The sequence below is a fragment of the Anolis sagrei genome, chromosome 3 (genome assembly GCF_037176765.1).
Source record: "Anolis sagrei isolate rAnoSag1 chromosome 3, rAnoSag1.mat, whole genome shotgun sequence".
NCBI classification, from domain to species: domain Eukaryota; kingdom Metazoa; phylum Chordata; class Lepidosauria; order Squamata; family Dactyloidae; genus Anolis; species Anolis sagrei.
The window spans coordinates 195,863,657-195,883,254 of record NC_090023.1 but is presented as its reverse complement, the minus strand read 5'-3'; the positions used below and the strand labels follow the sequence as shown (position 1 = coordinate 195,883,254).

The following is a 19,598-nucleotide window of genomic DNA, read 5'->3' as shown; positions in this document are numbered from 1 at the left end:
TGGTATATATTCCATTTTTTTCTTCCAGTAGACTGTTGATTTGTGTGTGTATGGGTGTGTTTACAGAATTAGGTTGGGAAAAGAGTATGCTAAAACTGGCAGTAACTTTGAAATTTTATTTAAATGAATATTGTATTTAAGTAACCTGTTAAGAATAGTTCATAAGTATTAAAAATATTTGGTCATAGAAATAAAAGAAAATACTTACTACTTACTTATTTATTGGATTTATATCCTGCCGTTCTCTTAGGGTGAAATTCAAGGCAACTTATAACAATTTTAAAAAGATTGAGCTAGCACATTAGTTTACAAAAGTTAAAAATGCAATTAAATAGTAATATTCTTTTATAAAAACATGATTAAAATAGTTAGAAGTACTTAAAGCATAATTTCCACTGCAAGATTAAAAACACAGCACACCACTTTATGCTTGTAATTAAAATTCAAATTCTACTCTGAATAAAGACATATTATTCATCTGCTGGCAGAAAAAGAACATTGAGGGGCACAGGTAGACCTCCCGCAAAAATGAGTTCCATAGTGTGGAAGCAGCACCAGAGATGGTTCTCCTAAGTCCTTAGTAAACATACCTGTGAACTGGTGGTGGTGGTGGAACTGTGAGAAAGACATGTATAAGGATACATGTATAAGGAGACATGGTCTTAGATATTGTCTGGACCAGGTATCCCCAAAGTACTGCTCGCTAGCCGGATGTGGTCCTCTAATACTATATTGTTCTTCTTATTATTTGCACTTCAAATAAGATATGTGCAGTGTGCATAGGAATTTGCTCATTTTTTCCCCAGACTGTAGTTTGCTCCTTTCTAAACAGTTTCCTAAGCCCCACATAGACTGCGTTAGAATAGACCACAAACAAAATATAGTCAAGACATGTTTCAAAATAGGCTGGATCTACACTGCTATATAATCCAGTTTCACAGTGTAGATTTTTTTTTGTGTGTCAGGAGCGACTTGAGAAATTGCAAGTCACTTCTGGTGTGAGAGAAATGGCCGTTTGCAAGGATGTTGCACAGGGAATGCCCAGATGTTTGATGTTTAACCATCCTTGTGGAGGCTTCTCTCATGTCCCCACATGGGGAGCTGGAGCTGACAGAGGGAGCTCAACCCACTCTCCCTGGATTCGAACTGCTGACCTCTCTGTCAGCACTCCTACTGGCACAAGGTTTTAACTCATTGCGCCACTGGGGGTTCCACAGTGCAGATTAACTGCATTGGACAGGATTATATGAGTCTACACTGCCCTATTATCCAGTCCAGCACAGTTAATCTGCATTCTGAAACTGGGTTATATGGCAGTCTAGCTTCAGCAAGAGTCAGAACTGACTTCTCCAGGAATGTGCGCCACTGTTCAAATGCAATTCTGGCCAAAGCTAAAACCTAGACATCCAGCCCCAGATCTACACCAAGGAGTAAAGCTAAGCTGGGAGCCTGTATGTGGGAGAGAACCCAGTCCTGACGGATGTCACAGGACAGTTATTTAACTAAAGTAACATGAGTATCCATATACAGATTATTCCCCAACAAAGTTATTGGCTGAAGCCAGATCCTTTCTTTAAATGAATACTGGAGCACTTGGTTTTTTTTACCTTCTTACTGACTTTGTGTCTCTATACCTTTCTCACTACAGTTATGGCTATTTCTTTTGTGCTTATTACACAAAAATAATGGCAACATTAAATGCCTTACATACATAAACCAAATCTCAAACCAACAACATATAACTAGGCATAAAATCAAAAGGACAGTTCACCATAAGATAAAATAAAAGGGCACTTAAAACATGAAATATAAGAATATAAGAATTAAAACACCTAATAAAAATATTAAAATCACATGATCCAACTCGTCGGCCCCTTAATTTTTTAAAAAGCGAAGGTGTTCAAGAACCATGGCTCAGAAGCTCCTGTTATTATTTGGAAATATTTTTGAATTTACAAGAAAAACAAAGGGAAGACCTCACAGATGAAGGCAATGTCAAACAGTATTTAAAGAAAAGAATTTGATGATGATCTTAATTGTGAAATCTTAATCTTTATCCAACATGCAGCTAAAACAATAAAACATTGATTTTTCATCTTAAAGGGCATATTTCCGGCTTCCTATGTCCAGCTGAAAGAAGCAATTGTTGAAGGAAAAGGGTAAGTTTTTTTGTTCTTAAACAGTTAACACTGAAAATATCTGCATGGTTTTTCCCCTTGAGAGAGAGGGGGGGGGGGGGGATGACGACTTTGCAGTAAATGAAGTTTCTTTTTCTTTCCAAGACCATATTAGAACAAGGGAATATGAAGAGATAAAGATTAATAGACAATTATTTTGTGTAGGATTTGGGTGAATCATTATGTTATTTCTTAAGATAATGTAGTGGAGTGAAAGAATGAAAATGATTTTCTAATTTTGTGTTCCTTGAAATCCTATGAACCACAGACATTTATGAGAGTACCAAATATATTTGTGTATCAGTCAATGTCATATATAAGCTGTGGGTAGGTTTTGGGACCAAAATTAAAGATTTTGATATGACTCATGGGTAACTTGATAGTTATTCCATGGAGAGAGGAACGCATCAGCACCATTTACCCATGTAGGTCTTGAACATAGCCAGAAGCGATGCCGTGGTGGTGAGGTTGGAAATGTATTTATTTATTGTGTCAGAAGTGAATTGACAATACATACAGAAAAACCACAAAGTTAAAAACATGGCATTATACTAAATTTCCTTTGACCAGAAGCTGACCACATGGAGTGCCTCTGGTGTCGCTGTAAGAAGGTCCTCCATTGTGCATGTGGCAGGGCTCAGGCTGTATTGTAGTAAGTGGTTTGTGGTTTGCTCTTCTCCACGCTCGCATGTCGTGGACTCCACTTTGTAGCCCCATTTCTTAAGGTTAGCTCTGCATCTTGTGGTGCCAGAGCACAGTCTGTTCAGTGCCTTCCAAGTCACCCAGTCTTATGCATGCCCAGGGGGGAGTTTCTCATCTGGTATCAGCCACCGATTGAGGTTCTGGGTTTTAACCTGCCACTTTTGGATCCTTGCTTGCTGATGTGTTCCTGCGAGTATCTCTGTCGATCTTAGGAAGCTATTTCTTGATTTAAGGTGTTGGCTTGCTAGCTAATATCTGAACAGAGGATGGGCTGGAGATGTCACTGCCTTGGTCCTTTCATTACAGGATGCTACTTCCAGATGAATGTCAGTTGGTGCAATGCCGGCTAAATAGTATAATTTCTCCCATGGTATTGGGCATGGACATCCTGTGATAATGTAGTATGTCTCATTAAGAGCCACATCCACTGTTTTAGCATGGTGAGATGTATTCCACACTGGGCATGCAAATTCAGCAGCAGAGCAGCAAAGCGCAAGGGCAGATGTCTTCACTGTGTCTGGATGTGATCCTCAGGTTGTGCCAGTCAGCTTTTATATGATATTATTTCTAGTGCCCACTTTGTGTTTTATTGTCAAGCAGTGCTTCTTGTAAGTCAAAGCACGGTCCAGGATATCTCTCAGGTATTTTGGTGCACTGCAGTGCTCCAGTGAGATTCCTTCCCAGGTAATCCTCAAAGCTCGAGATGCTTGTCTGTTCTTAAGGGGAAAAGCGCATGCCTGCGTTTTGGATGGATTAGGAATCAGCTGGTTTTCCCTGTAATAGGCAGTAAGAGCACCTAAAGCTTCAGAGAGCTTCTGTTCAGTCATTTCAAAGCACACTTTTTGCTTGATATTCAAGTAGTGCTTCTTGTAAGTCAGAGTATGGTCGAGAGTAACTCCCAGGTATTATTATTAATAATAATAATAATAATAATAATAATAATACTCTATATAATAATAATACTTTATTTGTACCCCGCTACCATCTCCCCATGGGACTCGGTGCGGCTTACATAAGGGCAAGCCCAAAATACATCAAACAACATCAATAACACAACATTAATAAACAATCAATAAAATACAAATCATATAAATCACATAACAAAACAACTATCAATAGTGACATATAAACAGTTTTAAAATGGCTGGGCCAAATGTAATAGATTAAAATTGAAAATATGCTGACGTGAACAGGAAAAAATATAACTGGATAGGATTTTTCAGAGAGAAACGAGGGAACAACAATCCATCCAAATTTGGGCGTGCTTTAGTGCTCCTGGGGGATCAGAAATGTTGGTGCTTCTTTTACATTTTCCCAAGATGGACTAAGTTTTCATCTTTTACCACTCTACTCAGAGAAGGGAATTGTTTCTGTTTTGGCAAGAATTCAGATACAGTACTGACATTGACCATGGATAAGTTTTTTCATGTGTTTCCAAAACTATAATATCTGGATGTATACATGAGTATAAACCTCATTTGCTGTAATTTTATATTTACAGAAATCTTTCTGGTGGTACAAATAGTGTATAAGGGAATATAGAGAGATTGATGGAGTAACTGGAAGTTGAACAAGTAAAAGTATTTCGGAAAAAAAATGTATGAGATTGGTATGAGATACGCCCCATGGGTGAAAATAATGTAACCTTACAGATGTTGCGGTAATGTAACATTCATCTAGTTAGCTAGGACCATTGGGAGTTGTAATCTACCAACATTTGGATGCTGCACAATTCCCAGTCCATTTTCAAAGAGTGTTCAAAGATGATATTTGTGGTTCAGGTCAACCCTCTGGACATTTGCATCAATAGAAACAGGTGACATGTTCTCCTGCGTGTGACGGCTTTTAGTAAATGCGATCCTCCAGTGTGACAGTACCTTACAGCTGCACAAATGCTGTAATGCAAAGAGGAAATGTTCCCCAGTGCTTATAGAGGTTGAGAGTAGTATATTTTCTTAAGGGAATAATTCAGTCTTGATCTAAATGCTTTAGGAAAAGGAATACATATCTCTCTCCTTAATAATGCATTTTATAATTACTCTTCCTTTAAAATGGATATTAACTTTGCCTGCTTCAGTTTGTTAAAGTGCCCACAGATAACTCTTGGGTCTTTTAAGCTGTTTTACCCCTGACAGAAAAAAAGATGAATAGGGTATCTGCTACTTTCCTAACAAGATCTGTTAGGAAATATATTTTCCAGATCACAAATCATTCGTGTAACCTTATTCTGCCAGGCCTTTATTCTCCTGCATTGAAGAGGAGCTCTATTTCCATTTCAGATGTGTTATATATATTCTGTTGTCCTTGGATCTGGGATTGCAGAGACTGGGAGTTATTTACAAGCAAAATGTGATAGGAACAATTCAAGGGTCATTTCCTATGAATGCGGCTTCAAAATGGGAAAGATAATACATGAAAAGAAAGAAACAACAAGTGTAAAATGTACAAAAACATTGACTTTTCCTCGGTGGCAGACTCATTTTTATGCCTTTTAAACATATGTAAATTGTGAAAGCGCTAATCATTTGATTATTTTGCAACTTCCTGACTGACAACAACATTCTTTCACTTAGAACTGTACTCCTGACATAACTGTGGAGTGCTTTAGCTGTATAATATTCATCCAATAGATTATTTGAATGTAGTAATTTAGAAGCATGAAGATTAAATGACTTGCAAAATAGGCTCCCTTGTCATCAAATTAGCAATGTTTGAGGTTGAACAGAATAACTTATAGTCACATCTGAAGTCTAGTTGGCTTTCTGTTTATGAATACTATATAATTAGCCTTTCTTGGAATATATCCAGTTTTTTATGCTTTCAAATATATTTTATGAAAGGTATGATTATGAGTTGATAAGTCAAAAAGTATAGTAGGAGTTGTCTAGAATAGAATAATTAAAGGCTATTATCTTTTAATGATTCATGCACAGATAATATCTTGAAAGATTTTGTCTCTCTGATTTTTTTAAATGTTGTTTTTCTTTGCTGTGCCAATTATTTATTATCTCCCATTTCTTAGACAACATGAAACTGTTATACCCAGCGAACTTCCACTCATTCAGGAGGTTACAACCACACTACGGGAATGGTCCACAATATGGCGGCAGCTCTATATTGTAAGTAGAATACATTTCCTAAAAGTATTGGATTTGGAAATGTACTAGTCACTCTATAAATGGACCAATAAAAAGACAAGCTGAGGTTATTTCAGATGTTAATAAGGCAGTGCTTTAGTGATAGACAAATGCTTTGTATATAAAACTGCCAGATTTCTAAGCATTTGTTGTTTTAAAAAAGGGAACAAGGGTGACCAGACTAAATTCAGGTGCTTTTGTAGGATCCAAAAGACCCTATTCTGGTTTGTAAAGTTGATTTTCCTTTTTATCAAGATACTTATTACTATAAGAGGCCGCTGTTGTGTAGCGGGTTAAACCACTGAACTGTTGAACTTGCTGACCGAAAGGTTGGCGGTTTGAATCTGGTGAGGGCTGAGCTCCCGCTGTCAAGCCCAGCTTCTGCCAACCTAGTAGTTCAAAAACATGCAAATGTGAGTAGATCAATAGGTACTGCATCTGTGAGAAGGTATTGGTGCTACATGAATTTGTGCCGACCACATGACCTAGGAGGCGTCTATGGACAACGCTGGCTCTTCCGCTTAGAAATGGAGATGAGCACCACCCCCCAGAGTCGGACACGACTAGACTTAATGTCAGGGGAAACCTTTACCTTACTAAGTTATAATCAGAAGAGAACTAATGTGTTGTGTTTTCCTTTCTTATAGCAAGACAACAGAGAAATGTTCCATAGCGTAAGGCACATGATATATGATCTTATTGAATGGAGATCACAAATACTTTCTGGTACCCTGCCCCAGGATGAACTCAAGGAAATGAAAAAGAAAGTCACGGCCAAAATTGATTATGGAAACAGGTTTGTGATGCCTAATGTAAAATGAGTAATGCTCCTCTTTCTTCCCTCTCTTTTTCATTCTCTTTCTTTCGCTCTCTCTCTCTCTCTCTCTCTCTTGAGTACTCCTCTTTTGTGTTTGGTTCTGTAAATGTCATCACAAGCACATTGAATTCTGACCAGAAATACACTGCCAATCAATGCAGTTTTTTTAAAGACTTCCATTACATCCTGTTTTTTTTTTTTTTTTTTTTTTAATATTCCAGTTAACAGTCGAGCTGCTCTATTTTTCACTAGCTGCAGATTTCAAGTATTCTGCAAGGGCAGCCCCATGTAGAACATGTTACAGTACTTTAATGTGGAAGTTACCAGTGCATGGACTACTGTGACTAGGTTCTCCCTTTTGGCTGTCGTACAAGCTAGTTCCTCTTAGTTATAACCAAAATGACAAATTAATAGAAGCCGATTTAATTCTAGTTAACTTATCAGCCTTTCCTCTTTTTCAGGATAACTGGTTGTGTTGTTTTTAGTGTCAGGTGTTCATTCTTGTAATTCCAGTCTGTTGCTTTATCGTTTTTTAAAAATAATCTTGCACAGAAACATGTTACAAAACTACTCTTGGGATGGATTATAGTTTTGTGACATCACAGATCCTATCCAGTTAGCACTGAATAACCAGTTCTTATAGCAAATATTTGAAGCTTACATGTTCTGAACACGAGCGGAAAGGTATATTGAAAATAAAACAATATCAGTATTGGAAAAAAACACAATTTAGCTTTACATGTACAGACTGGAATGAATGGTAGGCTTCCATGCTTCATCTCTTTTTTTCACCTGGGAAAAAGAATTGGGAAGCTTTTATTCCCCTTCTAGTTCTTCACAGTTTGCTTGCCCTTGAAATCTCAGATTCTGGATAGCACAGTGCTAGTTGGTTCCAGTCCATAATGTTTAAATCCACACTTAGAATTTGGCAGGTGCAGAACAACCTATAATTTATGATAATGATAGTTGAGACAGAATGGCAAGTTAAAGTTTAAAAAGCTGAAGTATCCACACCTCTCCACCTGGTTACTCAGGCAGAGGATGGATAGAGTAGTGACTGACACTTGCTCAGTTAATTGCAACATGCATAGATTGTACGGCATTATGGTTTACCATCACATGAAAAAGCTGCCAGCAACCAATTTATAGTTTTATTCCAGTACTAAATAAATATTGTACTGGGCTTAAAAGCCAAATCTTCCAATAAAACATCTAACCACTTTTGTATTATGGCTAAAAATCAACATTTTAGATATGCTGAAATTAATTTGAATACTTTTGGCTTTAAAAACCGATGTCTCAGAATGGATTAAATATGTGTCCTAATGCTTCCACTGTACCTAGAATGTCAGTTCTTTCCTTACCCAAAACATTTTAGAAGGAAGTTCCCATTGGTAGTGTAGTTACATATTTCAGTTTGTGTTTCTTCTTTAAATAAATATTTTTGGAGTGTAAGTTTTTGTTTACCAAGGTGTAAAAAAACTATGTACTAGGGGTGTGCACAATATCATTTTGGTGTACTGGATTCAGGAGATAATGCTGCCAAATCTATGAAAATGACACTGGCAGGGGGCAGCCAAAGGCTTAGCTGAGATGGATCACAGTAGCTGCATCTTTTTAGCTAATGGTGGCTAATGGGGCTGAGCCGCACTCTACCTGAGGCAAAGGCGACATATGGGTAGGGCAGCCTCACAAATCAAGCAAACTGTGGCTCCTTCTCTTTCTTCCCTGGCAGCCTCCTCCATCCCTTCCCAAAGCGTCCCTCCCAGTGCCCTCTTGAAGTAAATGGGAACTTGCTTTCCCAGTAGCACTTTGTGTAGCATGCACATTGAAGGAACCTTTTTGCTCCCTTCCTGGACAAGATAGGAGTTAAGTTTTTTATCTCTCTGTGTGTCTCACTTTCTCTCTCCACCAAACAGAGGCCTAGTTGACTGTATCCATTCTCCTTTCCTCTTGTGGAATTTGCTTGAGACTTAAATTCCCAGAACGTGCTCTTGTGCTTTTTTAAATAAAAAAAATGTTATGGCAAAAACTTAAAAATCCCAGAAATTATTGGATTGGTGAAACGTTCTGAAATTTGGCAGAATGTTTTACGAATTTGCCCCCTATAAGTAAGATGAGTTTCATATCAATAGGCCTAAAAATGATGGCGAAATGGGCCTCTAAAGTTTCCCTATTGGCACAGTTTTACAGAACGAAAACAGAATCCCCCTTCTCGGTTTCAGGAACTTCCTGGTAAACTGAACTGGGGTGGGAGAGGGGAGCCAAAAACCAGACCAACAACAGCATGGGTTATTGCTGACTTGCACACTCTTACTATGTGTCACAATGCCAGGGATCTGCCTTATTCAGGTAGAGATGAACCAAACAAACACCCAGTTTGTATCAAACAGTTTAATTAAAACAGCACTTACTTTCTGGCTGTTTTAATAGTCCAAAATATAAAACATATAGATAGCACTCAGTCACAGAATAAACAAAAACGGATAGCAAAAACTACACCGTAGTAAAAGGGTCCAGTCCAGTGGTCAAAACGCCGAGTGTTCAGTGATCAAAGTCTAGGGATCAAGAGTCTATACTGTAGTCAAAAGCCAGTCCAGAGATTCAAGGTTCCAGGGTTCCAAGAGTACAGGAGACAGGTCAGGATCCCGAAAATCCACAAACCTGGGGGAAAACCAGCAGCATCTATCACCAAAATAAGACAAATACTTTTCTCCCAAAGATCAGTCCCAAGGCTCGCTCATTATATCCAGAAACACCCAGCTGCAACCTATCTCTTGCATACCTCTATCCTTAATTGCTTTCACCCATAAACTCTTACTTAAAGATTACTCAACCCATTAGAACTAAGACCCACATTAGCCCTTCCATCACCAACTGCTAGCCTACCACCACCAACCACCATCAACTGCAGAACATGATACATGACACTATGTACTCATGTATAAGTCTTAGTCATGTTTTAGTCAAAAATGAAACGAGAACTGGATTGGCTTATCCATAGGGTCAGTGTCAGTACTATATCTTAATGGAAACCACCTCTTTCTTTGAGTAGAATGCCATTTTTAAAGGACCTAAAAGAAACACTGACTCTCTGCTCACTCCACAGTGGTGCCACTTGCCTTTTTTAATTATGGTGGTGGCAAAAGGCACCTTGAGGTGGTTTTGGTGTTTTCCCTTCTTCAAGAACGACTCTTGACTTTTCCGTAGCTTATACAAAAATCTATAATTTTGGCTCTAAATATACATGAGGCTGATTTATACATGAGTATATACATTAATACTCTGCTAACGACCTATTACTTAAACATTAAAGTTCTCCCAATGGTGATTTTGAAAACTATAAACATAATAAAATATGAAACAAAATATGTTCAGAAGGGTAGAATTGTAATATTAGCAATATTATCATTTTGGGTGACAGGAGCAATAGTTATCCAATACATTTCTTTTTTTGACATGGCATAAATGGGACCTTTAAATAAATTAAGATGACTATATTTTTTGAATACATTCCTGGGGAAAATTACATAGATGAAATTGTACTTTTAGAATTAAGTGTACATCTATAGATTAAGATCTCCAGAATTATTTGTCCTTTATTTTTGGGCCATTTGAACCAAAATTGGTTTTTAAGTAACCAATTTAGAAGGTTCGGATTATGGAAGTGGAGTTCAAGCTTTTTCTCTCTCTCTAGGGTATCTGTGAAGGGTCTCCAGTGGAAGTATTGGGAAAAGTTGACACACTTTCTTCAGTGGCAGTTTTCTCTCTATTATAGATCTTCTTCAACAATATAGAAAATTTCCCTTCATGAGTGTTTTGAAACACATTTCATGGCTGAATTTTCTGGCAGATGATTCACTATTCCTTTGTTATAAGCTGATTGAGAAGGGCTTCCCTCAAGGCAGGCTTGAGCACAGTTGCAATGTGGAATTCTGAACATTTGCTAAGTTTTAGAGTGATTGTATTCATGGGAGTAGGGGGAGTGAAATTTCTGCTTGAAATGTTTTTTCCCTAGATCTTTCATTAGGGAGCCTGACAAGATTGCTTCTGGAAAATCAGTTGTACAGACTAGCGATAATGCTCAAATAGTTCCTGTCACTCCATCTTCATTAACAGAAATGGTTATGAAAAACTCCATTACAATCATTATGTTATAGAACATTTAAAGTCAAAGATATGGGCTGTTCTACCCATACAATTCAGCAGATGTTGTCAATATTATTTGCTAGCAATTTTATTTTGCCATCTGGATGAGGAACTGATTATTCAATCTCCAAATGCTAAATGCTCAAACATTATAGGACACCCTGTACTGTATCTTTATTCATTGTTGTTTTGATGGACTACCAAAATGATTGTAGTGTTCTCTTTAGCGCCGGGAAGAAAAGTGAATTGAGATCTCTTGAGTGAAATCTGTGTCATAATATAATGCAGTTTTTTTTTATTTCAGTGAAATTGTGTAATGTACTTTACCCTTAATGAAGCAAAAATTACTATTTCATTTCAGATAGAAACATTTCTAGATGCAAACATTTGTTTATCACGCCTCCACTAAATGCCTGGTGGATTTCTTCAAACAAGATTGTTTCATCTTCCCAGTTATTTTCTAAAATACTTGTAAGATAGCACACTAGTTGTAATTTCTACAAGAAAGTAAAATACTTCTGAAATATTTTGATTAGTCTTCAGATGAATAGTGTTGACTTTTGACAAGGGATCTAGAAATTCTATTAAGGACATTTTATACAAGTAGGAGCATTTAATAAAAATAAGTTACCTGTCTTGATAAATTCATGAAGTAATTAACATGGAAGGCCAGGGAAAGCTGTTTTAGAAGGTGCAAAGTCATTACATTCCAATAATTTTTGTTGAGTTTCTTTTTGTTTTGAGGACAGCAAATCTGCTGCCATGTGAAAAGCAGCTAATTGGCTGCAAAGCTGGAACTTTTCCAATTTGATTTCCTATTACTACATCCAAATAAGTCTGCTTTTTCTGACCCCTTTCAGCTTTTGTTGTTGTTGTTTTTGGCTCATTTCTAGCTAAAAATGAAAAATTATTCCTACCATATAGCAGTATCTCATGGAAGTAACACTGTAGCCTAATTATGGAATGACTATGCTTTCCTATATGCCTTCTAGGCAAGATGGAACGTTTTTGTGTTTGGTCATTTTCTCTCTTCCTGTCCTGCTGGTACATCAAATAAATCTCTTCTCTCTCTTATTGAGTCCCAGTTTGGCTTTACTCATTAGCATATTTTGTTTCAAACAGAAAAGTGATTTGACTTCATTCTCTGCTAATGTGAACAGTTGCAGTCAGCTCTGGATATAAAGTGGGGGAGTTCTAGGAATCATAAACCTCATGACATTTCCTTTCCCTTTTATCGCCCTTTCATTTCAATTTGCATTTATGGTGTTATAATTATGTTTCTCATAGTAGTTGGTTTTTTTTTAAAAAAAACCAACAACAATAAGAAATGGGTACATCCCAGAATGTGTTCATAGATTTGGTCCAGCAAACCTTACTGTTCTCAGTCAGGTGAGTAGAATATGCCATAAAAGACATACATATGCACCTGTTGGTTCAGATGATTATTAGGAAAAAAAATTATCAATTCAGCATCACCTCTTCCCATCCTGATTATTGAAACAGTGTTATAAAATAGCATGAAGGAGTGTGAATTGGAGACTCGTTCTATTTGAAGAGTATCTTGCATTGATCAGATATCATGTTGACCATAGTATTTTATTTTATTTATTTACAGCATTTTTACCCTGCCCTTCTCAACCCCCGAGGGGGGACTCAGAGCGACTAACATAGGCAGCAATTCGATGACACAATAACAAAACACCAGTATAAAACATAAATACATAAAAAGTATAAAACAGTAACAATTAGTTATATCATCACACAATCACATAATCACATATCCGTTTCCAAATTATGGTAACAGTCATCAAGACCAGTTCCATGTTCAAAGGGCTGCTACACCCACTAGCCAAAGGCCTGGTTCCAAAACCACGATTTTAGTTTTTTCCTGAAGGAAAGGAGGGAAGATGCTGATCTAACCTCACTGGGGAACAAATTCCACAAGTGGGAGGTCACCACCGAGAAGGCCCTGTCCCTCGTCCCCACCAGATGCGTTTGCGAACCTGGTGGGACCGAGAGCAGGGCCTCCCCAGGAGATCTTAGACCACAAGGTATAACATAGAGAGAGACACGTTTGGATAAGTAAGCTGTGCCGGAACCGTATAGGGCTTTATAGGCCAAGACCAGCATTTTGAATTGTGCTCAGAAGTGGACCGGCAGCCAGTGGAGCTGACATAACATGGGGGTGGAGTGCTCCCTGTATGGCACTCCGGTGAGTAATCTGGCTGCCGCCCATTGGACTAGTTGAAGTTTCCGAACAGTCTTCAAAGGCAACCCCACGTAGAGAGTGTTGCTGTAATCTATTTGGGATGTAACCAGAGCGTGGACCACCAAGGCCAGGTCAGACTTCCTAAGGTACGGGCGCAGCTGACACACAAGCTTTAACCACATGTCTCTTCTCAAACAGAATTCTTGACTTGGATCTAGTGGTAAGGGATGAAGATGGAAATATATTAGATCCAGAGCAAACCAGCACCATCAGCCTTTTTAGAGCACATGAAATCGCTTCCAAGCAAGTGGAGGAAAGGCTGCTAGAAGAAAAGGTGAGATAGAATTGTGTACTCTCCTCAGTTTGTATTATGAAGTATGTCGTTGGCAGTGAGGATTAAATGTAGCATTCAAGCTATAAAATCTTTTCTAAAAGACACTGTATTGGATCCAGATTGAGATGCATGAAAGTTGCTGGTAAAGGTAGATACCTCTTCCTCCAGCCTCCTTACAACAGCTAGTTCATTCCCTAAAAAATACTACATTGAGGGCCAGAGCTTTTTACTGGGCTGAACTGAAGTGTGTGTCTTTTGGGAAACGGTAGGGGAATGTTTTCCAAATCAACAATGAGTGCCTTCTTCAGACAGAGTCCTTCTGTCCACAGAAATCTGATTTTTGGAAACAGATTTCCTCTCTAAGTGTTGAAATAATACAAGCAGCTTTTTAGTTAGAACAGGGTCACTTGTGCCATTATACATGGATTTATGTAGATCAGTGGTTCTCAACCTGTGGGTCTGCAGATGTTTTGACCTTCAACACCTGGAGACCCACAGGTTGAGAACCACTGATGTAGATGATGATGGTGGTGGTGGTTTATTTTATTTATTTATATCCTGCTTCTTTCTCTCCATTTTTCATTTAGTCTCAGAAACAGAATCTTGACATTACCAGACAAGCCAAGTTTGCTGCTACACCTTCATTTGCCTTATTTGTAAACCTGAAAAATGTTGTCTGTAAAATTGGAGAAGATGCTGAAGTCTTGATGTCTTTGTATGATCCTTTGGAATCCAAGTTTATCAGGTCAGTGCTGCACAGTATGCTTGGTTTAGTTTATTAACATTTAGGTTTTTGACCTGAGTAATCCCAAGGGCATGGACCTAATGATATGAATATCTGAAAGCTTATGTTTAGAAAAAAATAAACAGGGTAGAGAGGGGAAGAAATAATTGTGTGCTTGCCATTTCTAAAATAGAGCATGTGAAACACGTATTGAAGGTTTGGGATATCTATGGTACAAATTCATCACCATGTTCCTCCTCTTTTTAGTGCCATATACAATTGCTACTTCATTCAAGAAGTAAAACTCATTTTAACAAACCTTTCTTGGGGTGCATCTACAACAGACATGGGCAAACTTTGGCGTGTTTTGGACTTCAACTCTCTACTGGTTGTTAGGAATTGTGAAAGTTGAAGCCCAAAACACCTGGTAGGCCAAAGTTTACCCATGCATGATCTACACTATAGCTCAATGCTATAGAGTCCTGTGAATAATAGTTTTACACATTTTTTAACCTTCTCTGCCAAATAATTCTCATGCTTCACCAAATCCATGATTCCAGATTGAGCCATGGCAGTTAAAGAGGTGTCAAACCACATTAATTCTATAGTTAAAGATGTATCCTTAGTGAGATATTGGATTTCCCCCTCTTTCTTTCTAGAAAATGGGAGTTGTAGTGACTACTATAATAATTCTGTTTTGAGGACAGAAAAAACAATGCCATACATTATCATAAGAAAGATCAATATTAAATATGAAGATAATTTAAAAATACCTTTTTATATAATACTAGCTTGAGAATCTGATGTTCTCCGGGTTATTTGAAAAAGTCAGTTTTTAATTGTACAAAATGCATAAGGTTGTGGGTTAACTACAACTGACATAATGCCAGGTTAACCCAGAGAAACTCCATCAGTACTTAAAGTTGGTTTTGTTGAGCAAGTTTGCTCTAGATGCATCATTGGTTGGATTCAGTGTGCTCTCTGGCTGTAGGGTAAACTACAGCTCCCACTATGGTGTCTCAGTCCCCTCAAACCCTTCCAGTAGGCTGAGTTAGTCATGGGGTTCTATGTGCCAAGTTTGGTCCAGGTCCACCATTGGTGGAGGTCACAGTTTCTCTTGTTGTGGGTGAACTAAAAAGGAAGGTCATTTTCCCCAAACCCCCACTCCCCAGTAATCGAATTTTGGCATATTTGGTATGTGAAGTTTGATCCAGATCCATCAGTGTTTGGGTTCACAGTGCTCTCTGGATGTAGGTGAACTACAACTCCCCCAAATCAAGGTGAATCTTTCCCAAAGACTGCCAGTATTTTATTATTTTTTTGCTTGTCATGGTGGCTCAGTGTGCCAAGTTTGGTTCAATTCCATATTTGGTGGAGTTCAGTGTTCTCATTGATTGCAAGTGAACTATAAATCCCAGTACCTACAACTTCAAAATGTCTAGGCCTGTTCCTCTCAAAACCCACCAGTATTCAAATTTGGGCATATGACATATGCATACCAAGTTTGGTCCACATCCATCATTGTTTGGGTTCATAGTGCTCTCTGGATATAGGTGAACTACAACTCTTATAAATTCCTCCAAAGACCTCCAGTATATTTTGTTGGTCATGGGGGTTCTGTGTGCCAAGTTAGTTCCAGGCATCATTAAAAGTACTTGTTTTGATACAGATTTTTGTATGATACGCTGTGATGCATTCGTTGTTGCCTTCAAGACTGAAACAATGATAAGGCTGATAAAACATTTTAATGTTATTTCCATAGCGAGAATTATTTGGTGAGATGGTCGAGTTCAGGATTGCCAAAAGACATAGATAGATTACACAATCTTCGAGCAGTCTTCACAGTAAGTGCTCCTTTTTTCGTTTGCAAGATTTGAGATACCCTGTTGCTTCAGTATTTTCCAAAGCCATGCTGTTTAAAGTAGGGAAAACCAGTAGGGAGCCTTTGAGGAAAGGCCCATTGCTCAGCTGTGGAGCACATGCTTTCATGTGGAAGTGGTTGCATTCGTGAGAGAAATTGATCCAAATCTATGCTGTTTTAACAGATGCCATGGCAGTGAGCCATGGGCTTGAAATGGGTATATTGCTGTAAGTAGAATAGTGAGAACTGAACTCTCCTTCCTGGATCTAAGCATGACAGAGGTTAAGATACATTGCCAACTAAAAGTGTAGGAATTTAACAGAATTGTCTTATTTCCCCATTCCCACCTTCCCCTTTACATGCTGCAGGATAAGTTAGGGTGGTTCTTTTTCTTTTTAGTGATACTGGAAGCTTTTAGAGAGGAGAGGGCTGTTTAGGATCTTGGCTTTAGCCAAGGGCAGGGAATTGAACATATTTGAGGACCTAGAGACTATTTTACCATGCACTTTATGAGACTGATATTGATTGCAGTTGTTTTATATCTGCAACGATTGTTGCATTTTATTCATCTTAACCAGGGGGGTTGTGATGTTCATGTTGGTTGTTATTGCTTTTGTGTTATAGTCTTTGCACTTTTGGTATTTTGCATGTTTGCATCTTGGAGTGCTTTGTGAGCCGCCCCGAGTCCCTCTGGGAGATGGTGGCAGGGTATAAATTTATTTATCATGTCAGGAGCAACCAGAAATTTGTATTACATTTTTAACAAAACAAACAAACAAACAAACAAACAAACAAACAGACAAAACACAAAGTTTGCAAGTTTGGTAGTTGATTAAATGTCCTTTGACCAGTAGCTGGCCATTGGAGTGCCTCTGGTGTTGCCGCAAGGAGGCTCTCCATTGTGCATATAGCAGGGCTCAGGTTGCATTGCAGCAGGTGGTCAGTGGTCACTGAGTCCGTCAGTTTGGTCTATGCCAGAAGGGAGATGTGTTTTAGCATTCTTGCGAATTTCATGGTCAAATGTTAACAGCTACCCAGTGCCATAGAAAGGGTTAATTTGCATATTTAGTGTATATGGTTTAGTTTAATAATTGGGAATGAAGTGTGGTGTGGGTGTGACTTTTCATGTTGCTGACAGTTTTCAAAGTTGTCAAAGGCTTTCATGGCTGTAATCACTGAGTTGCAGTGAGTTTTCCGGGCTGTATGGTCATGTTTCAGTAGCATTTTCGGACAATAGGATTGTTTGAAAATTGGAAATGGCTTTATGACCTGTGATTATGTGATCTGTTCTATGTGGTTATGTAATTTTAATTAATTGTTATGTAATAGATTTTATATTGCTGTTTTATATTGTTGTTTTCATACTGTTGGCATTTAATTGTTGCCTGTGTTAGCTGACCTGAGTCCCCACTCGGGGGTGAGAAGGGCGGGGTAGAAATGGTCTAAATAAATAAATAAATAAATAAATAAATAAATGTTCTCCATGCTTTTCACCCACATCTATGGCAGGCATCCTCAGAAGTTGTGAGGATGCCTGCCATATATCTGGTGAAATGTCAGGAGAAAATGCTTCTGAAACATGACCCTACACCCCAGAAAACTCAAAGCAACCCAGTTCTTATAGTTGTTGAAGAGGGAGATGGGTCATACTTGAGCACAGCACTTTTTTTATATACCATAACCTTGCCCAGGAATTTCTTTTAGCCAATTGTGGAGAACTTGATTGCCAACCATTGAATAATCAAGGAAGATCTAGTTGAGTAGGGCCAGTTTTATTACTTTTTGGGTGTGAATGTTGCACCCCATCAGCTCAATGCTTCTCTGCTTCTACCATCTGCATAATAACCACCATTAAAGTTTATCTTACAACTGTAATGAATGTCCATTTTTAGTAGCAAATGAAATTTTTAGGAGACCTGGAACTATAGCCAGTTCTAGCTCAGAACATACAGGAAAATGATTTCTGGTTCTATTGAAACTTTTTGTATCATCATAATCAATTTTCACTCTGTTCATGTACAAAATAAGTATTTTATACTGGGGGAATTGTTCCAGATTCTGTAGAGCCATTAAGATAATTTCCATGTAAATCTGTTTCTTAACTATGGTTACGATAATTTCTTTTGTCATGCAAATAAAGTTTAAGAGTGAAGGGATGGCATCTGAGCAGGCTAAGTGGCACATCTTCTCTTTCATGCATGTTAAAGTAGAAATGTGAATGAATTTTCTAAAGTAAATGTGTGAAAAATACAATATTCCTAGGACCTTGGCAGCAAAGACCTGAAAAGAGAGAAAATCAGTTTTGTCTGTCAAATTGTACGAGTAGGAAGAATGGAACTAAGAGATAACAACACAAGAAAGCTAACCTCCGGGCTACGGCGACCTTTTGGTGTGGCAGGTAATCCATTCTTTTTAGGTACATTGTCAAAATATGTGGACATAGTAGTAGCTGTATGATACTAAAAACTGCTGACATGTCCAGTTTTGGGGAAAAAAACAACTTACAGCAACCTTTTGGAAAAAAATTGTTCAGCACGCTCAAACGGTTTGGCCATGTGATATGTGAGTTACTGGACACATGCTCTTTTAAATTTGCAATAGCACTAAGGCTTTGTTATTTCCATATTGGAGGGAAATGATGGATAAACAATATGCTATACTATTGGCTGAGGATTCAGCTTGTCAGAATCCAAGCAGTATTTAAGTAGGGATTAAGGCTGAATCTTTTTAAAACCAATGTATAGAACTTTAGTTCCTGCCCCATGCCAGGAAGCCATTGAGTTGTTACAGCACACTCCTTGTTGCCTGGGAATATGATAAGGCAAAGTGAAAACTGGGCCTGCGATCTGGTCAGAAAGGGAGTAGTAACAAAGATACAGCCCTCCCCTTTCTCCAGGAAAAACACACTGTTCTTTGTGTTGTCGAAGGCTTTCATGCCCAGAATCACTGGGTTCTTTTGAGTTTTCCGGGCTTTATGGCCATGTTCCAGAAGCTTCCGAATAGGAGAGAATGCTTCTGGAAAATGGCCATACAGCCCAGAAAACTCACAGCAAAACACTGTTCTTTCTGTGAGTTTTCCTATCAGTTGTAGAGTTGAAAGTCCCTGCCATTCTCCAGACCATTTGGAAGCCTTGTCTTTGACTTCATAGGAGAAAAGTATTTTTCTCCTTTTTCTCACCTTCCTCCTTCCTTTTCCTTCCCCATTTTATTTGTATTTTGCACTATGTTTATGTTATATCATGAGCCAGTGGACAGAGATGGTTGTATCGTTTAATCTTTGTAAAGTGCTAAGAAGTTTGACACTTTATGACCTGTAGTTATTCCCAACTATAACTTCCAATTGATGGGTATATCTACCCAAGTGGACAAGAATGGACTCTGTGGTATGCTCATAATGCATACAGCAACCCCACTCCAAATCAGGGTACAGCCTCCTGATGTGGTTGTGCCCTGCTTTAGGCAAAGCCAGATACTTTTCTGAAGCTTTC

General features: G+C 38.2%; 1 protein-coding gene across 1 annotated transcript in view; it reads left to right on the top strand.

Moving 5' to 3' along the window:
• Positions 1 to 19,598, top strand: part of DOCK1 (dedicator of cytokinesis 1) — a 530,863-nt gene that overhangs the window by 76,352 nt on the left and 434,913 nt on the right. The window contains exons 4-10 of the mRNA XM_060768624.2: positions 2,104 to 2,159; positions 5,902 to 5,998; positions 6,664 to 6,812; positions 13,390 to 13,525; positions 14,113 to 14,270; positions 16,012 to 16,093; positions 18,373 to 18,508. Of these exons, the coding sequence (XP_060624607.2) occupies positions 2,104 to 2,159; positions 5,902 to 5,998; positions 6,664 to 6,812; positions 13,390 to 13,525; positions 14,113 to 14,270; positions 16,012 to 16,093; positions 18,373 to 18,508 (814 nt within the window). The remainder of the gene's footprint in view (positions 1 to 2,103; positions 2,160 to 5,901; positions 5,999 to 6,663; positions 6,813 to 13,389; positions 13,526 to 14,112; positions 14,271 to 16,011; positions 16,094 to 18,372; positions 18,509 to 19,598) is intronic.